This window comes from Apus apus, chromosome 4 (assembly GCF_020740795.1).
Source record: "Apus apus isolate bApuApu2 chromosome 4, bApuApu2.pri.cur, whole genome shotgun sequence".
In the NCBI taxonomy this organism is placed as follows: Eukaryota; Metazoa; Chordata; class Aves; order Apodiformes; family Apodidae; genus Apus; species Apus apus.
The window spans coordinates 33,191,494-33,218,627 of NC_067285.1; the positions used below are offsets into that span (position 1 = coordinate 33,191,494).

The 27,134-nt window shown below is 39.7% G+C and overlaps 1 protein-coding gene across 7 annotated transcripts; it reads right to left on the bottom strand.

The window, feature by feature from the left end:
- Positions 1 to 1,206: 1,206 nt before the first annotated feature.
- Positions 1,207 to 26,590, bottom strand: RUFY2 (RUN and FYVE domain containing 2). Of its 7 annotated transcripts, none has more exons than XM_051618524.1 (18): positions 26,555 to 26,590; positions 23,282 to 23,455; positions 22,662 to 22,779; positions 21,751 to 21,852; positions 20,416 to 20,539; positions 18,229 to 18,290; positions 17,580 to 17,645; positions 16,078 to 16,144; positions 14,738 to 14,839; positions 13,846 to 13,962; positions 13,113 to 13,280; positions 11,737 to 11,834; positions 8,213 to 8,332; positions 6,226 to 6,355; positions 5,551 to 5,645; positions 4,526 to 4,574; positions 3,516 to 3,593; positions 1,207 to 2,745 (listed from the first exon to the last, which is right to left on the bottom strand). In XM_051618524.1, the coding sequence occupies exons 1-18, from the start codon at positions 26,556 to 26,558 to the stop codon at positions 2,602 to 2,604; spliced, it is 1,818 nt and encodes a 605-aa protein (XP_051474484.1). In that variant the 5' UTR covers positions 26,559 to 26,590; the 3' UTR covers positions 1,207 to 2,601. The 7 variants fall into 7 exon arrangements, 6 of the variants coding, with proteins under 6 accessions (XP_051474484.1, XP_051474483.1, XP_051474486.1 ...); XM_051618523.1 differs by having other exon boundaries at positions 16,078 to 16,147; XR_007889406.1 differs by lacking the exon at positions 1,207 to 2,745 and adding an exon at positions 4,911 to 5,043 and having other exon boundaries at positions 3,566 to 3,593; positions 16,078 to 16,147.
- Positions 26,591 to 27,134: the final 544 nt, after the last annotated feature.

Consider the following 27,134-nt stretch of genomic DNA (forward strand, 5'->3'; position numbering starts at 1 on the left):
TTGTGTCAAAGTGACTGGAAGTAATAACTGAAAGGGTAATTGGCATAGGAAGCTTTCCAAGGGCTGGTATCTTTTTGGATAGGAAGGGGAGGGAAGATGACTTGAAATGATAGGTGATTTTGCAGGGCTTCATTATAACTTCATGCTCTTAAAAAACAGTGGGATCTTAATCTGTAGGCTTGTGTGTTGTAAAACCAGGACGGTGAAGGTGAGGATGAGGTCCAGTTGCAGGAAAACACCTCACAGTGAGGCAGAGGACACCACAGCTAACAGAAGCCTATCTTTGCTGTCACCAGACACCTGTCAGACTCGGCTCTGCCCTTTCCTCACTCAGGTATACTTTGCCATCCATTTCACCAGCAGGAGCACTGCCCCCTGCTTAAGACTCACCTTCTGGGAGCAGGATGGGAGTTCTGCTTTGAGCTATTGTGTATAAACCAATCACAAGGTGCACTGAATTGAGTCCTGATGAGTGACACTCCACTCTACTGGGCAGTGAATCCTTTCCGCCTTTGACACTTCACCCTGTAACAAGAGCAGCATTCAGCAGTGTTTAAATTGGTTTTTGAGAAGAAAACCCATGAAGAAGGCCTAGTCAGTGAGGGAGATTTAATCACTGTACACAAAGTTGTACAAAGACAAAGGTACAGGATTAATAATCGTGTGGTCCAGAGAACACCTAAAAACAGGTCAGGTACATAGTTTGATGCTAAATGAAATAAACCCACACAGAACATCCAGTATTCACCATTTTGTTGATGTTTTACTTGAATTGCAGTAATTGCCCACTACTTCAGTGACATCCTATGCAAAAAGGGCAGCACAGTGAAGAAAAGAATGTTGCAACTTAAAAGAAATGTAATTTATTGCATCTGTATATTCTTATTTTAAAAGACTGCCTATGCTAAAATTAATTTTCTTCATTAGCATTTTTTTTGAAAAGTCTTAAAAGTAGTACAAATGAGCATCATCTACACCCTAGATCAAACCCTGCCCCCTCCACACCTGCCCCACACAAAGTCCCCCTGAAAACACTCTCAGATTGCTTTCAGGAGGCACCTGAGCAGCACTGGGTTTGCTGTGATCATTAGCAAGGTAGATCCTTACTCTCCAACACTTGCCAAGTCTTTCTAAGCAACTTGCATGCTATTGATAACAAAATACTCCAAATGATAAATTTAAATAAAGTGACATTTTCCCCACAGGTAAGTTGCAGATCAATTAAATTTATTTCTTCAAAAAAAAGCTATTTACAGATTTACAAGTATTTGTTTTGTATTTTACAAAAAGTTACATCAGGTAATTTAAAAAACATTTTCTTTACAAAAGCTACATAAGCAACTACACTGAGGTTAAAAAGAACAGCTGTTTGCTTTTAGAGTATCACCTCAATGCCTATCCTCAGAAGCTAAGCTAAACAAAGTGCAAGAACAATTAAAAGACCTGTTTCAAAGCCTCCCTTCTGTTAATGAAGAACAGTCCTAGCCTGTGGCTGAAGGAACTACCAGGCCAATAATTCTGCTAGTGGCTTGTCAGTGCTGAGCAGAGCTTGGGGATTCCACAGCAGGACCCCACCAAGAGCAGCTGAAGGGAAGAGGGCAGAGTGGTTCTGGTGTGGCAACGTGGAAGGGAGGACAATTTAGGATGTGTTTACCTACAGGAAGGATAAGGATTTACATTCCAGCAGAAGTGATCACAAGAGTATCAGCGTTGAGGAGTGGTCAGACCTAGGTGTATTCAGAAGTGGTGTGGGAAGAAACTCTGAAAGTCTGAGAAAGATGATGGCAAAGAAAGGAAGAACCCGCCAGTCCCACACAAGCAGTGCAGCAGGACATGGTTCCCAGTACTTAATCCCAGTGTTTCTTGGCAGCAGATTCACATCTCTCTTCTGATGGAAAAACGGGTACATCAAATTAATTGTTAATTTAAAAAAACAATAAGCAAAAGGCACCTTCCCACGTTCAGTGCCTACAGGCAGTTTGTTACCTGTCTGACAAAACCCCTTGGCACCTGTGACTACAAAGAACAGAGCTGTCACTGCAGTGTTCTTGGACATATCAAATCTTGATCATTATGGGGAAGTAAACAAATACAGGATTTGGCAATAACTTACTGGACCACTGCATTAATTGCATGACTTTTTAAAAAGATAATTTAAAACTAGCTACCACATAGTTTGACTTCACGGCAGCGTGTCACAGGTACATTCTGCAGCAGAATTAGGGTGGGCTTGTTGCAGACTAGCCTGTAAAAGCAGGTAAGTGTTTCAAGATCCTCATAATAACTAAGATACTCACCAAATACACATTAACACTGAGTCTCCTCTATAAACTGCCCTGCTTCCTCCAAAAGAGCTTCTCAGCCATTTGTTAGAGTCACATTGTTACCTGTATTTTTAATATGTGCATTTTCTGTCTTTGGGTCCCATGTTCTCTGTTACAACAGGAAGCAAACAACTCCTCCACAGTACCCTGAAAACACAACTCTAGACTGCTTACCTGAAATTCAGGAAATAGTGCTGTACATTCTTTAGTTGGTTTTGTTTTGTTTTACCAGGATTAGCTAACTACCAAGAGGTAATCAATCTCTTGGAAAATAATCTTATGGCACATTAGAAGAGCACCTCTGTATAAGTATTGCATGGCAGGAATCACAGACCCGAACAGGCTTTGGTGAAGAAGGCAGAGGCAGTTCATTGTCAGAACAGGCATTACAGAAGATCTCACCACAGTTTCTACAATGATGCTGAATAATGGGGAGAAGAGGGGGTAAAAGGGGGGGGGGGGGGGAAAAGTTTACAATGAAAATATACTTGGGTAATTGGATAGCAATACACAACATACACAGAGCAGCCTGAAATTATGCCTGCCACTTCTTTGGTCTGAGCATGCAATGAGTTTTCAAAAGATAAATCATCTAAATCCCAATCCGTGATCCAATAATAGACAGATGGTCTGTCTAGGACAGTTTATATATTATATATATATGTATATATGCTTTGCAAATTTCGTTCAATCCCTGGATTAAGAACACAGTCTGCTACATAAAAATATAGGCAATGACTTTCAAGAGATTAGATGATTCTGTCAGTCAGCTAATTGAGATTTAACAAAAAAGAAAAGAAAAATTTCTGCACCCATTAATAAAGCATGGAAATCAACATCATGTTTTACTTTAAAATGACAATAAGCTCCTAATTTCTTAGTCTAAGGTATTAAAAAATGCCATAACAAGACTGCCAGGTATCAAATTTTAACAGTGCCGGAGCTGACAAGCACTGGAGGTGATAACACCACAAAGTAGGCTGAGAACTGTGTGGCACTCCACCAAAAGGCAGGATTTATTTTGAAATTGGGGCCCAGCTGCACTGTACATGGCAAAGAAAGAGAAAGACATCTCAAAAATAACCATGCATTCATCTGAGCCCTGACATTTCATGCTGCACTGCTAAGATAATTCATGTTTTTCTCATAATACATGTCAACGGGTTGGAAGAAATTTCATTACAGTTTTACCTTCCTTTTGGAAAGAGAAAATTCCTTCTCACATAACTTGCAATGTGTGGCCTCTTTGTCCTTCAACCAAACCTGGCCCTGGAGAAAAAAATTATCATAACTGTATGTATCTGATGAAGTTACACTTTGGGTTCCAGGAGGCAAGACAAATCAATAGCAGTACATCTACTGCCTGAATTGCTTAACACCCCGAGACCAGTATAATGTCACAAAGACACTCTAAAGCAGTACAAGTCTGCTCCAAAACACTGCAAAACCTTATGAGAAAAGACAGAGCAGGAATAGGTGTCAAGAGAACATGCTTGGAGTAGTAAAGCTGGTCAATGGCTGAGTTGGGAGAAGCAGAAAAGCATTCAAGTCTCAGAGGTGAATCCTATTTCCCTGTCCATCACATAGGAACAATCCCCAAAACACAGGTGAGCAAAAAAAACAGGACAGTGTCAAAAACTGCTCATTTCCCATTGCCTAAACCAATTAATACAGCCAGGAATCAGCTCAACAAAACCATTTCACACAACTAGATTCTATGACCTTTACTTGGAGTGAAATAACAGGCAAGGTGACATAAGATGTGATTGAACATGTGCAGACACAAGCTGGGCTCTGAAGGGCTCCCCCCATCACTCTAAGAAAGTTCCAACCCTCTCACCTTTACAGATCACACGTTACCAGCTTTGGTGCTACAAGTTTTTCTTAATTACTATGATGATCAAATATTTTTGGACCACTCAGCATTAGTACATCGTTTCAGATCAGTGGGTGCACCACTACAAGAGAAGCACCCAAATGCACAGCTGAACACCTAACAAGAAAAATCAAAAGCAAATGGGTATCTTTTTCCCCCTGAGGTTACAGGGAGCCTGTGGTTCTCTCTCACTGGAGGAAGTCATGCAATGACTCTTCTGATTAGTTGCTGTTGGACAGAAGTCTTCTCCTGCTTACCAAAGTATTTCAAAGGGAACAGCAAAATAAATTTTAAAAGGTTTCTCTTTCCTCCAAATACTACTGACCTGCAGCGCTTTGTTCGCTTCTTTTATATCTTCTATTTTCAGCTTTGATCTAAAAAATAAGACAATGCTATTTCAAACATATGTTGTCAGTTATGGTCTAACAACTTGAAAAGTTGTAGGTAATTCAAAAATCATACGCAAAGTACTCTGGACTTTTAGTTAGTATTTTACATCACAGCAGCATCCAGGAGATGCAATCAGCATCACACCCTGCTGTACTAAGCACTCTGCAAAGACCTCTCTCCAGAGAGCTCAGGATCCTTTGAATGGCTGTAAATCTGCTTGGGGTTATGTGGTAAGAGAGATTTGTAGCAGCATAGCTCTGTGCAAACACCCAAAGCCAGCACACAGCATTGGTCCAAAACCAGAATTTAATTGGACTTACACAAGATGACTTTATGTCCTTGTGGGGAAACCAGCCTCCCCACCACAGCCATCCAGTGCCAGCCCTCTCAGAACTGAGTCACAGTCTATACACTAAGTTATTCTATAGGGCATGGAAGTCCATGGCAAAGCTACTGAAAAGACAGAGATGATAAAATGAATCTTGAACAAGAGATAACAATAACAAGAGCTGTGCTGAGAGCCTACTGCTCACTGCAGTCTGAAGGGGTTTCCATAAAGCAATCTCTTACATCCTCAACAGACTTGGCAACAGCCTGTCTGTCATACAGGGAATCTTCATCTCTTCCAAGCAAGGAATCTCTGAACATGCATCCTCACAAAAAGGTAAGCACAGTCCTGCTGGAGCCAGGGCTGCTATCTTCTACTTGGGATCCTTCTTTGGGAATGCCACAACATGGAAACTGGCCAACTCTTTTCAACACAAAACAACTCCTAATTGCCTCAGGTCTCTTCACACTAAGATTTGCCATTCAGAGCACTACCTGGCCAAAGTAGATTTACTTATTTTCAAGAACTGGCCAGGTAATATTGTTGTACACAGTATAATTCACCATCTTACTATTTTGCTCAATTGAAGTTCATATGACAAAAATAATAATGATGATGAATAACGAAATTACTCGCTCAGCTTGGATGCCAGATCCTGGAGAGCACCTTCTTGGTCTTGACATATGCTTTTCAGTTGCTTGTTTTTTTCCTGAAGTTTAAGGAACTCCTTAAAACAAAACAGCAAAAAAACCCCAATTATTCCCAAAATTGTATTTGCCTACTGCCTAGATCACTACTATCCAAAATTGATCTTACTGAGAAAGCCAAGTGAACGGTTCACCACATTCTCTATTAAGACTCCCAAATCCAAACTGAATAGTAACAACACAGGATTAAATTCTCTTAGATCCCAAAAGATACAGCATTTTTGCTTCTGCAGTCCTCTCCAGGAAGAAAATAAAAATTACTGATTGCAGAGATCAACAACATCATCTAGCCACGTGCACCAAGCCAGAGAGATGCTGAAGCACCTTCTGGCCTACAATGAGAAGACTGAGTTTTCAATACAACTAAGAAAGGAAAACAAGGATTTCAGTTTTCCTTATTTGAAGCACTAAGTTCTGACCTGAGGCCTAAACGGGTGGTAAAAAAGCCTATTTTTTTTTCTCTATGCATTTGTGAGAACACATTAGTCTAATCCTTCTTATTTATTTGCAGAAATTCCTAAAAAAATACCGTGCCTAGATTAATAATTCGCTGTTCAGTAATTCTTTTAATTACTAGTCAAGTTTTACTGCAGAATTTACTTTTTTAAGGTTAATTATTCCTTGGGTCTCTAGTCTCAGATGAGACACAGTTTCCTTTTCCTTTTGAAGATCATCTTCTAAGGTTTGTCGCCACTCTTTTTCTATCTTCAAATCTGTTTCCAGCTGAAGCCTAGAATATGCAAAACAAACAAGTCACTGTGCACACGAGTATAACTTTCAAAAAAACAAAACCAAGTTTATTTCTTGGTGCAATATACTATTATCATAATAAATTGATTATCAACTTACACGTTTTCAGAACTAAGGTATCAATATCATCCTCTTTAAGGCAATGGTGTGATAAATAAAACACTGACAACTTAGAAAATGCTTTCAAAAAGAAGTGTAGTTAAAGGGCAAAAATATGGCACCATTTTGAAGCGCTGACCTTTGTAATAAATGAGCTAAAAGAAGATTAACCACAACACTCTAAAGTATTTTTAAAACATGTATCAGGCAAAGCCCCATTCACCTTGTTTCTAAAATCAAACAAACCAGCCAACCAACCCCACTGCCACTGGTGATGCAGACAATGGTTGCATGTACCTCTGGTGCTCACAGAAGTTATTTCATATTATACCTCAGATGTGAATCTTCTATTTTAGACAAAGGCTTATGGCAGATTGAACAGAATTAAAAATAAAGGAGGAAGGACTTTTAATTACTGTTTTTATTGAGCTTTCTGCATAGCTGAGGTTCAACATCAAGAGGGATCCAAACTCTATTCATTTAACTGGAGTCCAGTTACAGGAATTAGGGCTACTCTGATAGAAGACCCACTCTAGCTGGAGTTCCACCCTCGGTTTCATGGAAGAGTTGGTCTTCAGAAAGTTATGGAGAAACCAAAGGATGGAAGCACACTGCTCAGCCTTCCAGATCTAGCGCGAGGTGTCCCTGTCCATGCAGGGGGGTTGGACCCAGATGATCTTTAAGGCCCGTTCCAACCCAAACCATTCTGTGATTCTATGATTCTGTGATCTAAATTGTGCCAATGCAGTAAAACAGGAAAAAAAAATCTAAAAGCAGTCATGCAAGGTTTTCTGATGGAAAACCTGTATCCACATTAATTTTCCTGTTTTAAAACCAAAACCACTTTTAAAGGGAAGACTTACATTTTGGGACACTACCTCAGCATCTGGCTGGGAAAGATCAGAAGTTTCAGAATTGCAGAACTCTAAGGCTGGGGTCTGAACTGCTCTTTTGCCAAAATCTGCAAAGATGACTGTGGTAGTAAAGTGAACACTTGTCATGAGAGTTAAACAAGTTTATTAACATTCAGAGTTCTGAGAGAGGCAGGGTGGGGTAATAATTGGATCGGAAATCACTAATTTTTAAGCCCCAATCCTGTTTGTTGTGAACTGTCTTAAATAATTTGCTATTTTCCTAAACAGGGAAAACATCTGCCCTTACAGGGAGCTTTTTACATTACATTACATTACATATTTATTTAAATCAGTACTGAAGGATTTAGAAGAAAGGGTAGAGGGTTGGCTTTTATATTACTTTTTAATGTTTATGATTCCAGTGGATTTTTTTTTATTATTTATTTCCTGCCCAGTGGTAAGTTAAATCACACCTACCTTATCCATAAGCCTGATCAATCAAACTATTCTTATGTCATTTCTGGTTAAGTTTGTACTACTACATACTTGTGGGCTTTCCTAAGTGTGTATTAAGACTACTACTGTATGTACTGTGTACCTTCCCCCACTTCTGATCATTTTCTCATGAATTAAGCTGGGACTTTTAGACAAAGAATAATGCTGTTCTTCCCCCTCCGTTCAAGCTGCACAGCATTTTAGAAGCACCCAAAGGTAGCTTAACTTTCTATTTTCTTCCACTTTGCCAAGTACCTAACACGAGGATCTTCAGTATTTACATTCTGTTCAAAACCACTTAACAACCAGCCTGCATTAAGACACAGGACACATTGCAATGTAGAGTGTTTACTGCTGCATATTTTTTCAAACAGGAAAGATTTACTTACAGCTGTTTCTCCTTCTGGGAGAATTCTTTCTGCAGACTTTCAGACTTATCCACATATTCCTGATTAAGTTTCTCATCCTCGGCCTCAGCCTCCATTTGAGCCTTCTGTGCTTGCTGCAATCTGGTGTAATTCAAATCAACTTTGGGTAAAACTGAAGCTAGAACTAGGGTGTAGAGGGTGAAGAAGACAAATAAAAGAAAAATGGGGAAATAGAAACATTTCTAAATAAAAACAAAGTTTGGGGGAAACTCACAAACTCAAACGAGAAATCCATACAATGCCTAGAGAAGTAGCTCCTGTTTTTTCATACAGTAAGAGAGTAATCACTGGAAGTAATCACTGGTTTATTTTATGCTTATGAATAACAGATGCCAAAGCATGATGATACATATTTTAGACTTGAAGCATATACCTTAATGCTTTTTCTTTCTAGCTTATGTTCACGTGTTACTTTTGGAAGCTTTTTATTTTTTTTCCCTCCAAATAAATCCTGTAAAATTACTAGGCTTGTACTCATCACTCATTAAGACAGGGCAGAGCATGTGTTGTGCAAAAGCAGCTCGAAACCACGCAGGCATAAGGCTGAATACAGAGCACTGCAATCAGACAGCAAAAAAACCTTAACTACCCTAATACAAGACAAAACACCCTCTCAGGTCCCACTACATTTATAGAACTACCTCAGCTACATCATATTATTAAACCATCTGTATTAAAAATAATGCATTCTTACACTGGTTTAAATGACTCCCATACTATAGACAAAACAAATAAAACTGACTGATCAAGAAATGAGAGGTAGGGGGTTTTTTATTTACTTAATCTTTCCTTTCTGAATGACAGGGGTTTGTTCCTGCCTCAGCTAGCACCACCCCTTGGAATCCAGTAATTAACTATGGTTCCTCTCTGCTTGGTCACCTCTTCAATCCAAAAAAAATGGATGTAATGTAACAGAAGTCAAGGTACTACAATGGAACTTGTATCATGCCTACACCTGTCTTAACGAAAAGGCAGGAGAATAAAAGGGCCTGTGAGATACCACTGAATGTCCCCACCTGCTGCATCATGCTCAACAAAAGGGTTTCAAGGACCTCTCAGGTAAGTGGTGGGAGAAATCTGTGATACCCTCTCTGTGCTTGATTTCTCACCTCCCAGCAGCTACCTGAATGCAGAGTGAGTGACTCACAACTCCCAGTGTCAGCTAAAAAAAACAAACAGGAAGTCAGCAATATCTACTTCAATTTGTCACAGCACTTCGTGCTTCTGCTGATCAAGCTGCACTGGCAGGAGTTTCCAAAAGCTGCCAGTAAAGAAGTGAAACGTGTCTAGAACTAAACTACCCTATAAAGTGTATACTATCTCATTCAGCTATACCCACTTGCTTTAAGAATGCTCTCAATCACATTTGCAATGGGCGTGCACAGAGGGTAAAAAATACATATGGAAAGAAGAATGCTGGGAAAAGCAGGGTCAATTCCCTGGGCAGAAAAAGCTGAATGAAGCCACTGAAAACTTTAGCACCAAAATCTGATTTCTGCAGTGCAGGCAAGCAGCAACTCAAAGCAGAAACATGAATTGTAAAGAGTGCCTGATGCTGGGAGGAGGGAGGGGAAAGGGGTTGGACAAAAGCACAGGTTATGATTACTGCCTAGACACAGGCACAGACAGGCAAGATCTTTAGCTGACAAACAAGTCAGACAAGTTCAGGATCTGGGCCCTGAATGCAGACCCTATTTCTTACTACAGCTTCCACTCTAGCTGCCAGGGTGCAGCTGTTCTAGGCAGGAGTCACAGCTACAAAATTTTCCGGGCTGTGCTGCTCTCCCTGTCTGCAGCTCCATCCACATCCAGGCTCCAAACACATTTTAATCCTGTGAAAATATCTTACCCCACATCACATCAGCAAAATGGAATTGTGCTTTAGCTGTTTTATCCCCAAACCCTGCAATTCTGCCACTGCACATATGCTGACACCACCCTCCTTTCTTAAACATACTGTTCTAACAGAGCACTCAAGCCCCTTCCCCAGACTCCTGTCATGCTGTTTAAAACAGTGCTAGTTACAACCAAAAAACCCAACAGAGAGCACGCTTTTGGGATAAATACAGCTTAAAAGTGAAAAAAAATAATCTGGGGAAAGGGAAATATTAGTCAGAAGGGCTACTTTTAAAATCTGTTAGTACCATAAAGAATAGGAAAAATCACTAGATCAGAAACAAATGTAATAAAAATGTACAGATAGCTGACTTTAAAATACATTTTGTTTGACACTTAAGTGATTAAATAGCATTAGAAAACTAGCTTACATTTGCTTAATAGTAGTGCAATAATTTACTTTTTTTAACTTGTTTTTTTAAGGGGGTAAAAGTGAGCTCAGAGATGATGCTTTCAGAAAACAAAACTGAACCCAGCTGCCCTTTGCTACAGTGGAGGGTTTCTAAATACCACTTTCTATTGAAAATATGCCATTTCAACAGTCTTAAGGTGTATTTTGTCAGTAACTATTTAAACACAGCAGGTCCAGAGGAGCTTTCAGAATGATATATCTTTGACAAGTTTATACTGGTGCTGAGCTTCACTGCTGGCACACTTGACGAATGACATTGCAATAGTCCTAGTTTGAGTTAACAGATCTTTGTCACTTCATGAATGGAGTGGACAAAAATCACAGACAGATGGAGGCAGCAAAATAGTAAAAAACAAAAATTGGGATAAAGGATAAAAAGAAAAAGAAAAAAGAGGGGAAAAGGATGTCAATAAAAGAATATTCATGTTTGTTTTTTTTTTAAATACATAACCATGTTTTTCATAATCAGATTTAAATGGAAAGAAAAAAAAAGAAGACATGTCAAACATCAACATGACAGGGCTTATGGATATGTCATATTTTACAATTTAAAAGATTAGTGTTGCATGTAGGCCACTAAATTAAAACATATGAATCACATTTTAATACTATGTAATGCATGCAGTCTGATACCATAATGTAAATTCATGAACTGGAATCTTTGTCTTTCACTTTTCAACTTTCCAGTGTAAAAACTCATGATGTCATTGAAATTAATGGTACTGCAAAAGCAACAGACAACCACCTGAAGAGCTTCAGCAAATGCAGCAGAGACCCATGAAGGCATTAAATGTTCATATTAAGCACATGCTTAATTATAAACAAGATTAATGCTTTGGTTTCTACTGCATTTCATTCAGGTGGGGGGGGGGAGGAAAGAGGTAACAATGAATCAGAATTTTTAAACAGCTGAAAAAACTTTTGGTATCAGCACAAAAACATAGGACCAGAGGAAAGAAGGTGGAGGAAGAAAAATTAAAGATTATTTTTATATTTAAAGTAAGTGTATTTGCTAACCAAATATATGTATATAAAATTGTAATGCACTACAATTTTCAGAAAGCTTCTTTTAAAATTTACTTGTTGAAAGTTACATTTCATTGGCAAGTGTGCAGGAATGCAGTAAAATGTAAGGGGATGGAAAATGAAAATAGGAAAACCAAAGACAGGCCTGTACCTTTGTTCTAGTTGTTTCATAGTTGCATGAATTTGATTGGTCTTATCCTCTAACCGACCAATTATTTCATTTTTTTCTTTCATAGCATCTTCAGAAACCTGTATTACAAAGAAGGTTAACACTGAAGTAGGTACACATTTTATTGTTATCTCAAGGGGTGGGGTTTTTTCGTTCAATATCTGAAGAGAAAAATGTGTAAGTTGGCTTCAGGTTTTGATTCTTTGTAAACATCCCTGTCTAAAAAATGTAGCTGACGGTGCTTAAAACTTTCTGCCTAGCAAATCTGTAGTCTTGTAGTTTGCAAATGCAGATGCTATTTACTAAGTGTACATTTTTCATTTTGGTTTCCTTTCTTGGTTAATAATGTTGCAAGTCAACCTAAATTCACTGATCGTCTTTTAAAGTAGCCCTTGTTACACTGATCAACACTACCAACTGGTTCCTCAACAGCAGAGATCAGGGCAGGGCTAAACTGCTGTCCTCTGCCCACAAAGTGGGTCTGAATGTCTTGAATTAATGTGTTCATCAATTAATGTGTTACCCACAGTCCCCAGAAGTACAGCTTTAAAAAAAAAACAAAACCCCACAGATTCTAACACAGTGAAGAACATTCTCTTCTGATTTTTATTGCCAGTTCTATTTATATTTTTCTTCCACTGGTCCAGTTCCCTCATGGTTGCAGATGGAAAAGCAGCACCCTTGGTCTATCATCACAATTATCTCTATGCAGCATCCTAATTTTCCCCCTCATTCTGACACAGATTTGAGTGGTTTCTTGGGCTGGTTTTGATAATTTCTTCCATAAATGAAAGTTGCATTCGCTGTTTGGTCATTTGTTACCTGCATGTTTGATTTCTGAGATCCATAGTCTCCCAAAAAAAGCACTGCACTGTGAAAGATTTTCTTAATTTGTTCTCAGATTATTTAAAAACCAACCAACCAACACCCTCAAAACAAACCCCCCCCAATCTTGTCTTCCAAATGCTTTTCCTTCCTTTGGAAGTTCAGATCTCCTGTTTGACTCACCTAAGTGCCTAAATTCTCTTGTGTTTTTATACAACACAGGCCAAAAAGTGTAATTATCACTAGATAGCTTATTATTCTGTTCCCCACAGTATGTTATTAGACCATGGTCTTATTCTCATGCCTTTTTCCTCTATAAGCCCACTAACAGCAAGGGACTGCCTTAAGAACTGCTTTGTGTGAAAACATGCTTGCATCAGTAATGTTCTAAAACAACAAACTGATCTAAGAAGTGGGAAGAAACCAAAAATTAAGGAAATGGCAGCATTTAACTAAACAACGTGGTAATGCATCTCTCTCACCCCAGTCTAAGTTGTTTCAGCAGTTTGACAGCTGTTAAAGTGCTCCTTTACCTGCAGCTTTTGATACATTTCCATGTTAATTGCTTTAACTTCATCAAGCTGCTGTCGAAGGCCTATGAGGGTATCCTGCTTCTCATGGATGTCCTTCTCCAGCAACTTCATGGCAAGCTCTATCTCATGTTTCATACTAACTTGAACCACTAATTCATTCTCCATATCCTGTAAAACACAATGCAACACAGAATCCTGAAATAATCATGCAGCATTTCATCTCTGTTTTGAAAAAGACAAAAGGTAATTTCAAGAGAGCTGCAGCATCACCTGAAGTGATGAAACTCTGCCCCTCTTTGCAAATTATCCACTACATAAGCATGACACTCATGAACCTTGTGACAGATGCCTTTTTTAACTTGGTGAAAAGACAACTCGCTTTATAAGAAATGACCCTGCCAGTGTGGCATAACGAGCTGCCCAAGCATTAATTAGAAAAAGAAAGCTAAAAGATACCTGTTGTCACAAGAAAGGTTTACCATGCATCCAGAGCACCCAGTATTGCTAACAGCTTACCTGAAAATTTACCAAAGAAAACGTACGTTCTTTACTATGCTTTAGCAACATTGTTACGGGAGCACTGATGGCTCTCTCCTTTTTATTACAGGTGGTTAGAGAAAAAGGTGACTAAAGGCAGCACCTCAAAAGCAAAACTAGAAATATTTATGTACTGACACTTCTCAAGCACAGTCCTTTCTAGAAATGCTGTGTGATCCCAGCAAAGAACACTTACTTGTCGAAGTTGTGACTCTTCCCGAAGCTGCCTGCGGGCTTCGTTGTACATTTCATCCAGGCCCTGCCTGGAGTGCTTGTATGTCTGCAGTTCTGCTTCAACATCCACTTTAGTTGCCTACAAACATATAAATAATTTACCTTCCTCCAGCACAAGCTTAGCAGTCAGTAGCATAAATTTAAACACTTGTGGGGAACAAAACCCAGCAACTTACAAATACATCCTCCAAGCACAGCACCAACAGGCAAAGAGCTGCTTCTGCTACGTGGGCATCAGTTTGATAATGAGGATTGAGTAAATCTAGCAAAATAAATATCTGCACTGCAATACAGTGCCTCCTTCAGGAAGGCACTCTAATACACAACTCTTTCAGCACTGAGCAACCCAAACACCTGCTTGACCTGTGCTTTTATCAATGATCTGTACAACACATACAGAAGTTACACAAGGAGCTACAAAGCACACTTTTAAAAAAGAGTTCAGGAGTTCTATCTACAATTACTCCAATGACATTTAACATACTGAGACAGTCAGAACAGACAGCTTGCCAAGTCAAACACACACTAGTTTGACACAATCTTCAGGTAATAGTGCCTTAAATGCTCTTAGATCATGCTTACAGTTTACTTTTTAAAAAAAGAAGGGAAGAAAAAATGGAACTGAGGAAAAATGATACAAAAAATTGCATATGTTTATAAAACAACCAAGTGTCCTGTAATTTCTATATATTTATGTGATTATGAAGTTCCTCAGATCTGACAGGTACTCTTCCCTAATAAAAGTTGTTTCAGGTTTGGCCCAGCTACAGGTGACTTCAAGTTGCAATGCAGGAACATTCAAATTACAATGAACCACATGACACTGCTACGTTAAATATGGCAAAATCACATACCTCTAGATGATGCTGTGTTTTCATTAAAATAAGAGTATTTTCACTCCTTAATTGATGGTTTTCTTCCTGAAGTTTAATTATATTGTTTTTGGCTATCGCCAACTGAAAAAAAACAAAAACAAAAACAAAAAGCAGTGTGATTACTTTTGTGAGTGGAAATAAAGAAAAACTCTTCCAATGAATGCAATTCCAAGACATTGTCTGCTCTGTTCTCACAGTCCACCCAAGAGAGGTTTAACTGTTTTTAAAGAAAACCTAAAGCTCCTGGGTTTAGCAGAGAGTCACTTTCATTATACAACAGCACGTGTGCTCAAGATGGTTTATTACTGTATATCTAGTCAAAAATATGATTTCTTTTCATTGCTTCATTATGACTTCAAGATCCTCAACTCCCTTTCCTCATCCAAAATCTTTTTTTTTCCATTTGGATTAACATTTATCCACTTTTCTTCTTTTTTGGACATCTTAATATGATAATATGGAACAATTTACATTAGGAAAATTCTCCCAGATAAGAAGAAAACATATTTACAAAATAGAAAGCATTACAGCTTGGCACTACAGGATATACCTTAATGTCAGAATTACAAGCCAGCTGATCAAAACAGGGGGGCAGAGGGGCTGAAGGCTTGTAAAGGAACCAGAACACTCAGAGAATTAACTCTCAGAATAAATGTTTTCCCCTCTGTCTGGTTCCTTAACACCCAGAGTGAACTAGCTATCCCTTCATCAGCTGAATTCAGACATTTCAATTTTCCACTTCATTAACTGTTTCTCAAGTAGCTCTGATTAAAAAAAAATGTGCTCTCTCTTATAAAGCTAAATATATTGGAACCTAGTCAAGCATCAAGGATAACTGAATATATAGGATATCTATATAAAACCAGAGCTATAAAAGTCTGAAAAAATATATAAGTATATGATAAATAAGCAAAAAACAATCTTTTAACTAATGCTGAGAAGAGTAACAAAAATTGCTTGGTGAACTACTTTCTTTGTAGAACTCTGATTCTGTGATTCTGGTGTCTTGCATTATGGACTACTCATCTGCACAAAATCAGGCTGACAGCTGGCAGGAAGAAAGGCTTCTCTTCTGGTTTGGTCCAAAGTGGGAAATGACAATGTTCTTCAGAATGCATGCACTGATGCTGCAAGCTACCTTGGAAAGCTGACTTCAGATCCCTGCAGCTACTGCCCCTCCTCTTCAGGCCCAAATAAAGGTATCTGAACATCTTATACAGAACTTATATAGATTAAAATCATGCAAGCATGCTTAGAAAAACAGTACATTTGAGAGTAAATCATATCTGTTATATATTACTGAAATTAAGTAATTATACCTCTTCAATCAGTTTGGTGTTTGATTTCTCTAGTGAATCAACTCTTGCATGTAGACTGCTAACTGTGCTACTGAAAGAGAAAAAGAAAAACACATCATTCAAAATCACATCAAAACTCATTCAACCAAGCTCAAAAGCTTTAATGCAAGGTACAATGGTTAATGGTTAAGCCTCAAAGGTCTGCTCCCATTATTTGAGGTTCTCCTAGATCTTGGAAAGTAAGTTTCTTTTGCTGAACACTTATACACCCCTTTTGCACTCCCAGTGCCATCCCTGTCAGCCAAACTCCTGGCTGGGTATCACTTTATGTATATTCTCCCTTTCATTTTCCCTCACAACTATATAGTAACCAAACAAATGAGTCCCCTTAAAAGACAGTTTACGAACTAGTTGGGGTTTTTTCCCCATATAGCAAAACCCTTCTCCAGGTTCTCTTCCTCCAAAATCCATCTCTTTTACAAATTTATTTGCTTCTCCACATTTTTTGAGCTTTGTCCTCAGGCAACCTCCTTCTTGATGCTTCTTGACTTCATTTCTAAGTCTCATCAGAATTTTACTCCCTTTTATTACTCTGTTTTTTAATAATATCCAACTATATCCAGGCCTTCTCCATTACCTGACTGCCCATTTATGCTATAAGAACATATTTTAGGCTACACTTCACGCATAGGAAAAAAATAACTAACAAAAACCAAAACCATCTGCAACGCTGTTTACTTTTCCACATATTTCTCCTGTGGTGCCCTCAGAAACTACCAGTTCATTAAGGATGGCAAGGCAAGGAAATCAATGTATTTTAGGAAGGAACAGCTGACCTGATATTAAACAGGAGAGCTGTTGAATAACTGGTTTGCCAGTAAGTCCGTGCATAAACCAGTGTACAAGAACATACTCAATACCCAGGGGCTCACCTGAATAGTAACAGCTATCACCACACAAACACCACTAGTCCTAACTGTGACAGTTCCTTTCTCCTCCTTAACTTGTTTTCAGGTCGCTCACACGTGAAGTACTCAGCTGTTCTGTCCTGTCAAACCTACAATGTATAAGTAGTTTCCACCAAGCAATGAACCTGTTCAGATTTGGTTCTAGGCTACAAACTAGAATGTTATGACAGGCAAAGAAAAAAAAATGTGTGGATTCACCAAAATCACTCAATCGTACTTCTTGAAAACTGTTAAATAGAATGCAGTTAAAATCCAGATCAAGCTTTTCACTCCTGTGAAGTTATGAATTGTGAGGACCTTGATGTGTTTTGACCTGGTTTTCATTTCTTCGAAGAATAAAGGTTCTGACTGTAAAAAACAAAAGCATGAAAACTGAGACTTCCTCAGTCTGCCCAGAAGAGTGCATCCTTTCCAACTTAACATCCTCAGCCTAAAGATGAGCAATTTGCACCCCTTTCTCTGAAGTTCTCTCTAACAAAGCTGTGGTAGAAAAGGAATTGGAGGCATTTTACCCCTGAGTCTGGACTGATGTGTGTACTTCAAAGTAATACTTACTTCAGTTGTCTGTTCAGTTCTTCCACATAATTCTTTTGGTCCAAAATTTCAGCAATCTGTACGTTTCTAAAGCAAGTACATAATAAAATCAGCTTTAACAAAATGAGGTAGTGAACCGTGTGCTGAAAATATGATATATATACATGTCAATCATATGCAAATGTACATCTTAATCGTGTTTTTTAAAAAGAAAGGCAGAAACTTCATCTCACAATCACAAAGTCAGTAACTTACATGTTGTGACATCGGTGTGAGAGAAAAAACCCCAATGATTTAACTGCAAACAATTTCTCTACATGGAACATAAGAACATCTACAGTCTCAAAAGAAAAAGGATGTTTATTTACTCTGCTGTATCTCCCATTCTTTGAAACACTGACTAAATCCCAAGTAGAGGGCTTAAAGGTTAGCAGGTTCTTTTTCCATCAGGTAAAGGAAGTAGGTGATGATGCTGAGGCTTGCTTCAGAGCGCAAATACTCTTCCAGCTAACTAGCAATAGAAAACAACGTAGCATCCCACTTTGCTCAAGACAGTGAAATCAGAAGAGTTCACCTTTAGGAAACCTGGCTTATTTGTAAAAAGAACAGGGCACCAATCAAGAAATCATTAGTTAACATGCAAAATCTCAGGTATTTGGTGACAACGTACCTTTCCTTTCCCCCAATCTCATCATCACTCTTCAAATACATAGAGAAATCGATCACCCCAACCTAGAGGAAAGCAAATGTACAGTTTCCTATCATACAAGTAACTGCTGTTGATACTCACAGTCCTGTATCTACATCAATATTAGAACCTCAGTTACATCAGCTTTTTTAAGATTGGTCCAGTTTCAGAGAGAATCTCAAGAAACTGACCTGTAACATTTTAAACATTTTTTTTAAGTGTAGTGTCACGTATTTGTTAAGAATTATGTTGCCTTGGAACAAAATTAGCAACATTCCATGTACCAAATCCAAAGAAAAAATGTTTTACCTCTGACTAAGCTTAGCCAAGAATGTATAGGAAGACTTTCATTTGGGGAATTTTCAGATGCTATGCAACACTATCACTGATTGAGTGGACTTGTGATGATTTGTCTGTAATGTTTCATGTGATTTCCTACCACAGCACTTCTCCCAAACTGATGTTTCCCCCACGTTTAGCTTTTCACTGTTCCTTGCCAAATACTGCTGCCTCTCCACACTCCCAGGTGTGCCAATTCAACTGCATTCATTAAAAAAAAAAAAAATCTTCTAAATCTGAATCCAATTGATGTCTTTTCTCTTCAACTGTAATTTAATCATAATATTATAACTAACATTACCATGAGTTCTGCTTCCAGCTCTATTGATTAAACTCTTAACAGAAGTATTTAACCACATTTGCTTTACCAAAACCCTTTATTTTTGGGTCTCTAGCAGCCTCTTCACAGAAGTATTTCTATTTCTCAGATCTACTGCTTCCTTCTTGAGCTCCTTTCAGCTTTTGAATACAACTAACTTTCTAAGCCTACCATTTCCTTAGTTTGTACACTGCTCCCCTGTCAAGTTTCCTACTACAGTCTTCTACTTGTTCTTTCCATATCTTTTCTAGAAAGTCTCTCCTCAAAAAGCTTTTTTTAAAAACATACTTTGCTCACTAAAGCAAAATGCTATTTCTATTTTAAAATAAAATGCTATCTCTATAAAAGTTATTTTGTTTTCATTCTCCCTGTGTGCATACACACATGTTACCACTGCTTTTCTAACATCCCAAAACTATGCTCCTGGATGTGACTTCCCTCATCCTTCAGCAGTTTCTCTTTCTGCTCAAAAGAACTCACTGCTTCTGGCTTTTCTGAGAAAGTGCCTTATTTACACTACTTTTCACAAACAGAATTACTCTAAAATCTCATCTGGACAGCCACTGCTACCTTCTCAAATCAAGTTTTATGTCCCCTCAAACAGCAAAGCCACCAAGTGACCTAGATAACAAAGGTGTAGCTAGCAATAGATTTTGTGCTTGATCATGCACACACATTTCTCAGTACTAAGAAAAGCACATTGGAAAGTTTTCTGTAATTACAGGCTTTTCAATATTACATCTTCTGGTGCACAAGATCAGTGCCTGAAATATTAGATAGTAAATAGAATTAAAAAGTCAAAGACAAATTAACCCTACAGTTTACGTTCTTTGCCATAGAAATTGCTTTTTCATCAAACAGATGCTGAAATACAGTAGAAAATCACTTAAACTGTTACAATTTTTTTCCAGAAAGAAGCTGCACAAAACCAATCAGGGCTGAACACAGCCTACCTTGATTTATAAATACTTGTTCATCTACCTTTAAAAAGAATCAGTCAAGATTTTCTCAAGAAAAGATCAAAGTCCAAAGTCAAAGCACTCTGCAAAGGAGGAAGAAATTCTAAGTCTTGTTTTGTGGATTGAAAGCAGTGACTCTCTTGTGAGGTATTTTATTACACTATGCAAAGCAAGTTCTTCTGTCAGGTCCTTCAAATATTCTTATTATGTTCCAGAACAGCAATAAACTAACAAAATGGGATAAACTGAACATGGAACTATTCTTCTTCTGTAAAGGGAAAGGATTTAGGAAAGAATTCTGCATTACTACTATTGCATCCATTTGACAACAAAGCATTTGCCCCTGCTGTCTGACAATTATCAACATCTAAAGGTCTGACCCAACAGATACTGAGGTTAATGCAACAGCCCCCACTGATCCAAGGAGCTGGATCACACCCTAAACAATCTCTAGCAAGATTTCTAAGAAGTCACAACTCCATAGTAACAAAATTCACGGTACATAAGAATCTTACGGATTGCATGTACATGAGTTTACCTGTATTGACTTACTTGTGAATCTAGGTCTTCTCCCTTCACACACAGGTTAGCATCTATCACGTTTAACCCAACCAATAGCCCAACAATAACTGCTCCTTCTTCCTCCATCATTAATGCATGATACTCATAAAATTCACTGTTACAGAAGAAAATTGCATCTTATTGGTATATTCAGTATCCTGACGTGCAATAAATTAACAATAAATGACATCTAAATCTGAACTGTTTCTCTGATTTTAGCCTTAGCTCCAACAGCCTTAAAGACAAACTGGGTCAGCCCACACTTTCACCCCATAAATATTTCAAAATTAAAAGTGCATGGTTTGTCTCACAGACTATTAAAAACAAATATACTATCTTTGGCTCCAGAAATGTGAGCCACAAGCTGCTGGAAGGCTGGAAAATTGGGGGAGAGGGGCAAGATTTACTTTGCTTTTCAAAAAAACCCAGAACCTGCAACAGGTGGATCTTAGGCCACACTGAGTCAGACAGTTCTTATGTTGTTAAGAAACACTATAGAATGAAAAAGAAGAATGGCAGATAATTTACCTTTTGTGAAAAAAAGGTCTGGACTCTAACGACCACATGATTGAAATTAAAGAAGCCAAGCAGGAGATTAAACGGGTAAGAGATGAAAAATGGAGAGAAATGGAAAGGGCTGAAATGCTAAAAAAAAGGCTTTTAAAAGAACAACAGAATACCAATTTAATTCCTCTTCAATTTTTGTAAATTTCTACAGTTTCAGACTCTATGAAACAAACTGCTTTAAATTGAAAAGTTGATAGCTGTTGAACAGCTACGTCATCCTGACATACCAGCATTATCTAGGCATACAAGAGAAGTCTTTAAAATATGTATAGGTTATAGGACTGAAATTAAGATGACAAGCATCTTTTTTCCCCTTTGTGCTTCAACTACCTCATCAGAAAGGCTAAGTTACACCAGAAGAGAGCAATGCTAGTTCTAGAACTGTGAAAGGAAAGTTCAAGGCAACTGTCCTCCATGCTCAGAAGGAAACCCATGCATATGGTGGGGGTGAATTCATCTCCTCTCCAGAGGTTTCCATGTCCTGCATGGCAGAGGAATGAAGTGGGAACCCTTCCTCATCACCCTCGCCTACAAAAGAGCAGTCAAGCACTCTGCAGAGGGCCATGATGGGGAGGAAATACCTCTTGAGCTGCCAGCTGGCCCCCAGCCTCGACGGGGCAGCCGCGTTTGGCCCCTCGACCCTTGCGACTAGAAGAGATCAGCCCATGGGCCTGAAGCTACACCCTCGTTTTTTTTCTTTCAGGAGACTAAATCCCTAAAAAATAAAAAACAATAAACAAAATCTACTCAATTGCCTACCTGAGAAGATCCCTCTGGAGGATTAAGCAGCGCAGATAGTCAGCCATCTTCTTCTGCATCAGCGCCAACCGCAACCAGGCCCGGGCACGGCCCAGCGGGGTCCTGGAAAACAGACTTGTTTACTAACTCAGTGGCATCTTTGAAAGACAATTCAAAAAAACATGAAAATGTATGTGACTAGCAATATCCAACAAATTAAACCTGGACCTTGAGATCCTCCTCTTCTAAAGCCTGCACACTTAGAAGTGGTAAGCACATAAATGCAAAAAAAAAAACCCCACAAACAAAAAAAAACAACACCAAAACCCACATGCTAAGTCAGGATAAAGAGAGAACCATGCTTGGCAAAGGGTAATTCATATATCTATATGCTTTAGATTAAGCTATAAATTACATCCCTTATGCTGCCATATACCAATCACAAGGTAACCAAATCCTTTTGGAATTTAATGTACTGCCAATTATAAAGCTAAATACAACAGCAGAGAGCAGACCAATGGGAGGAGCATTAATTTACATTCGAGAAGGATACTACACACAAGAATCTGAAGAACTGCCAACTACTTTCCTCTTCAGTATGCTACGTTCTGTCTTCATACAGCTTTTGTTGACTAGACTCATGTTTGCTGCAGTTCTAGACTGCAGAGTGATGCACAACATGCTCCTTTTTGCACCGTTTTTGCCCATCGTTCAGAAAACTGTTTCCCCAGGAACATCAGAACATAAAAATACTCCCTTTTTAGATGTTTTGTGCAGAACACGAAGAGCTAGCACGATTCATCTGTGGTCTCCCCCGTATCATGTGCTAGCTGTTCAAAGGCTTGATTAATGCCAAATGAAACATCTGTAGATTCCCAATCAGGTCCTTTATTTTGGTCCTTTATTTCCTGCATTTTACCAATACTACTTACTTAAGGCCAGGCAAATCTCTGACACTTGCTGCTATTTCCTCAGCTTCTGGATATAATTTCTCCACAAGTTCCAGAGGACCCCAGATGGTTTTATTGTAACTTAGAAAGGATTTTCTTACTGGAAAAAAAAAATGAAGTGACTGAACTCATTTAAATTACTGGAGTAGCTTCCTTCAAAATAGGCTTTGTGACAAAAAGGTTAAGTTCTGAGCCTAGACTTCCAGATAACAGAGAACTCCAGCACTGGTCAGTTCACCAGTATCCATCCAAAGCCACGTTCCAAATTAATTTGCTGTGAACATAAAACTGCTGTGCTACAACAAAATAACTACATATAAAGTATGACGAGCTGAAACTCTAAGCCACATATAGATACATGCAGCTGTAGTAATCACTGGACCATTTAAAACAAATGATATACAGAAGAAAAAGTTGCTAAATGTGGAAATATATATTGTGAAGTATTAATAATAACACAATTATAAAAGGTAACAATTTTCCTATTTTCTTTGCTTCTTGAAGCAACATTAACACACTTTGATTTTAACTGGTTCAAGAAAGAAAGGAAGAAAAAGGGCATGTTTGGGATGAGAAATAGGCAGCTAGAGCAATTACTACACCTTTAAGGCCATGCTTCAGGCAGTGCTCCATGACAACAAAGAACTGCTGCAAAGGTGGGTAGTCAGAATCCAGAGTGCGGCCAAAGCTCAGAGCTGATTCAATGAGTCCTTTGATACTCAATTTAGCCATGTTTAGTAAATTTGCTCTTTCTACAGCTGTTGGGTCCTTTACAGCTAAGACAATAAAGAACAAAAAAAATCTATGTTACAGTTCAAGTTTTAGAAGAGACAGAAAATAATAAAATGCTTTACGGCCGCCCTTGTTCAAAGGAAAACTTCATCTAAATTCAAAGGAATAATTTAGTAAGTGCTATGGAAAGCATCCACTTCAAACAACACCCTTACAGGTTTTGCATGGTTTTAACAGATGAATGAAGTGACAAGGCTGCACATGCCAGTTCTCAGATACTGTGCTGACAACCTCAGCAGCAGTCAGTAACTGGAAATTACCTCAGACATCAATGCTGCACTCGAAAGCTCTCCTGCATAACAGCAATGAGCACCCTCACCAGGATCTCAAAGCAGCATTCCTACTATTCAGTGGAACAAGCTGCCCAGGTAGGTGGTGGAGGCACCATCCCTGGAAGTGTTTAAAAGAAATGCAGATATAGTGCTTAGTGACATGATTTAAGCACTGAACAGGTAATTAGGTTATGGTAGGGGGATTTAGGTTATGGTTGGACTTGATGATCTTCAAGGTCTCTTCCAGCCAGGATGATTCTATGATAAGTATCTATTTGGTGTATTACAGTCTACCTACAAAGACAGGCATCATACTTACAAATTATCACTTTCCACTGTAGTATTTATTTCACAGTTTCATGAACACATGCTTTCGTTCTTAGTCTGTACGTACTCTCAGCCAGGTGCAGTTTCAGGAAAATATTATATATTTCACACGGAAATTTAAGTTTCCTATATAGCCACAAAATATTTTCTACACAGGAAAGCTTAAGAACTAAAGGTCTTACTTTAACTTAAACATGTTTTTTGTAAACATGTGTAGGATACAAATGTACATACAAAAACACACATGAGGATTAAATCTAGTCAATAAAAAATCCATAGCTTTTAAGAATCATATTTATCTGACAAAAGAGAGAAGGTTGCTCTTCTCATAGCTCCTACTACTAAAACCAGAGCTTCAGGAGATTCTTAAATTATTTTAATCAGTAATGAAGCAGTTAAAACATTCAGGCCACCCTCTATTTTGCCAAACTGAAACAGAGACAAAACAACTCTCTTTATTCACCATGATCAAAGTAACTTGGAAAGAAGGAAAAAATATTTTATTTACTGTTTCTCTTCTCTGCAATTAAATCTAAAAAATTTTGAAAAAAAAAAAAATTTAAACCCACAGATCATATTTTTCAAGATACTGAGACAGAGATGTCAAAATATCTATTCAGATCTGTGTCTGAAAAAAAATGTGAGCCCCTTCATTTGCAAATTTGAGAACTGGTATATGACCTTATCTCTTTGCACACCAGAAAGCATAAAGACCTGTATACATTTGAAACAAACACACACCACTATAACAGATGGATATTTTCTCATTTCCTCAAACAGCAATGAAATGACTTGCCTCGTTTCTTGCATGCCAAGTGTTTAGGTAGTAGATAATAGATTATAATTAGAATTTGCTGTATTCGTAACTGCTCATCAAACACCAAATACTCTGTAACAATACGTGACCTATCTCAGTTTTCTAATAACTAAATAAATAACTCTCCTCCACCTCTACTCTGACTAAGTCAGGCCACATCTGGAATACTGTGTACAGTTTTGGGCTCCCCAGTTCTAGGGGGACGAGGATTTACTTAAAGAGAGTCCAATGGAGACTAGGAAGTTGATTAAGGGACTGGAACACCTGCCTGATGAGGAAAGGCTGAGACACCTGGGGCTGTTTAGTCTGGAGAGGAGAAGACTGAGAACTTATTAGTGTACACAAATATCTGAAGAGTGGGTGTCAAGAAGAAAGGGCCAATCTCTTTTTAGTTGTGCCCTGTGATAGGACAAGGGGCAATGCAAACTAGAGCACAAGAAGTTACAACTCAACACAAGGAAGAACTTCTTTCCTGTGAGGGTGACAGAGCCCTGGGACAGGCTGCCCAGAGAGGCTGTGGAGTCTCCTTCTCTGGAGACCTTCCAGGCCTGTCTGGATGCCTTTCTGAGTGATCTGCCCTAGATTTTTTGGTCCTGCTCTGGCAGGGGGGTTGGGCTGGATGATCTCCAGAGGTCCCTTCCAGCCCCTGACATTATGTGATACTGAGATGATGTACCAAGAGCAGCATCACTACCCTTGTCTGGAACAGATGGAGACTTGCAACTACAGGAGCATTCCTGTTGGGAAAGTTTACATCAGGCTTCCTACTTTTTTTTTTTTTTTTAATTTGCTCTTGACAGTACTGAATACAAAAGTTATTGTAGAGAAAGCCTTTTTCAATTGAGACTGCAGGCAGACAGCTCTCCCTTGCCACGTATTTAACCCTGCTTCCCCAAAGGCATCTTACAAACCCCTTTCTCAGGTGACCTCATTTTGACTTTTGGAGCAGACCCCTCCCCCGGGCAGGCTGCCACCTCTACTGTCCTTTCAATGATCAACCCTCTCGCCCGGTATTTTGAAGCGGAAATGCATTTTTAGATCCATTTCAAAGCTCGGTCCACCTGAACAGACCTATCGGTCTCCAGCTGCTTCTGCAAGAAGATGGGGATTTAGGTTTTCGCACAGCGTGTTCTCCAGCAGCGGCTGCTCAGGGGCCGGGCGTGTGCGCTGGAACAGGAGCTGCCCAGGGCTCCGGAGGGCTCTTGTCACCCCACAGCAGCAGGGGGTTGTTTGCGGGTGGCCCTGATGTCACCAGGCTCACCCCAAGGAACAAGATCCACCTCCCAGCCCGGACGAGCCGCCAAACCCCGACCGCAAAAAAAAACCGCATTCGGCGCAAAAAAAAAAAAACCACAACAAAACACAAACAAACCACGACCAGCCCAAAGACGCAGAACCTCCGGCCACAGGCTGAGCGCGGCCCCCCCCCGCCTCACCCGGCAAGTACCAGAAAATGGGTTTTTTTTCCTCCAAAAACCCCTTCAGCCTCCCCGCCACACGGCCCCGGGTACCCGCCACCCCTGGCGCCCAGATCCGCCGGCCGCAGAGAAGGAGGGAGAGACACCCGCAGCCCGGCAGGCCAAGCCCCGCCGCCGCCGCCGCCCCCAGCCCCGCAACCCCCGCACACCCCCCGCACCGGGCACCCCCGGCCCCGCAGCACCGCTCACCCATGGCTGGCGCGGAGCAGCCGCCGCCTCCGCCGCTCCCGGCCCGCCCAGCCCGGCCCCGCCGCCCAACGGCGCCCCCCGGCGGCGGGAGGACCCCCCTGCGGCGCCGGGCCCCGCTGTCGCGACATAGCGCTCCCCCCCCGCGCCCGCCACCGGCCGTTCCTCCTGCGGCGCGACATGACCGGTAGGAGAAAAGGCTTTTGGGAGTAGGGTACAAGGGAAGCCGGCCTTTTGAGAACCACGGCGCTCTGAACGACTCCTCGCCGCTTTGTTCTTAAATTAAACAAAAAAACAAAACAAAACAAAAAAAACCACCAAAACCGCACCGCCGCCAAGCAAAAAAAAAAAAAAACAACACACCCCCAGCCACAACGCTTGAATCTCGCCAGAACAACCACACACTGCAGCCCCCACAGGTGTGAGGTGCTGCCCTAGAGGAAAGGGAGCTCAGTCCGGGCTGCCCACCCCCCCAGCACTACCCTGGGTTTTGCTTTAATAAACTCCTGTACATCGTGCTCTTTCATCTCCCCTGAGGGAGGTGTGCTGCACCTGGCCCCGTTTCTGAGGCTACACACAAAAC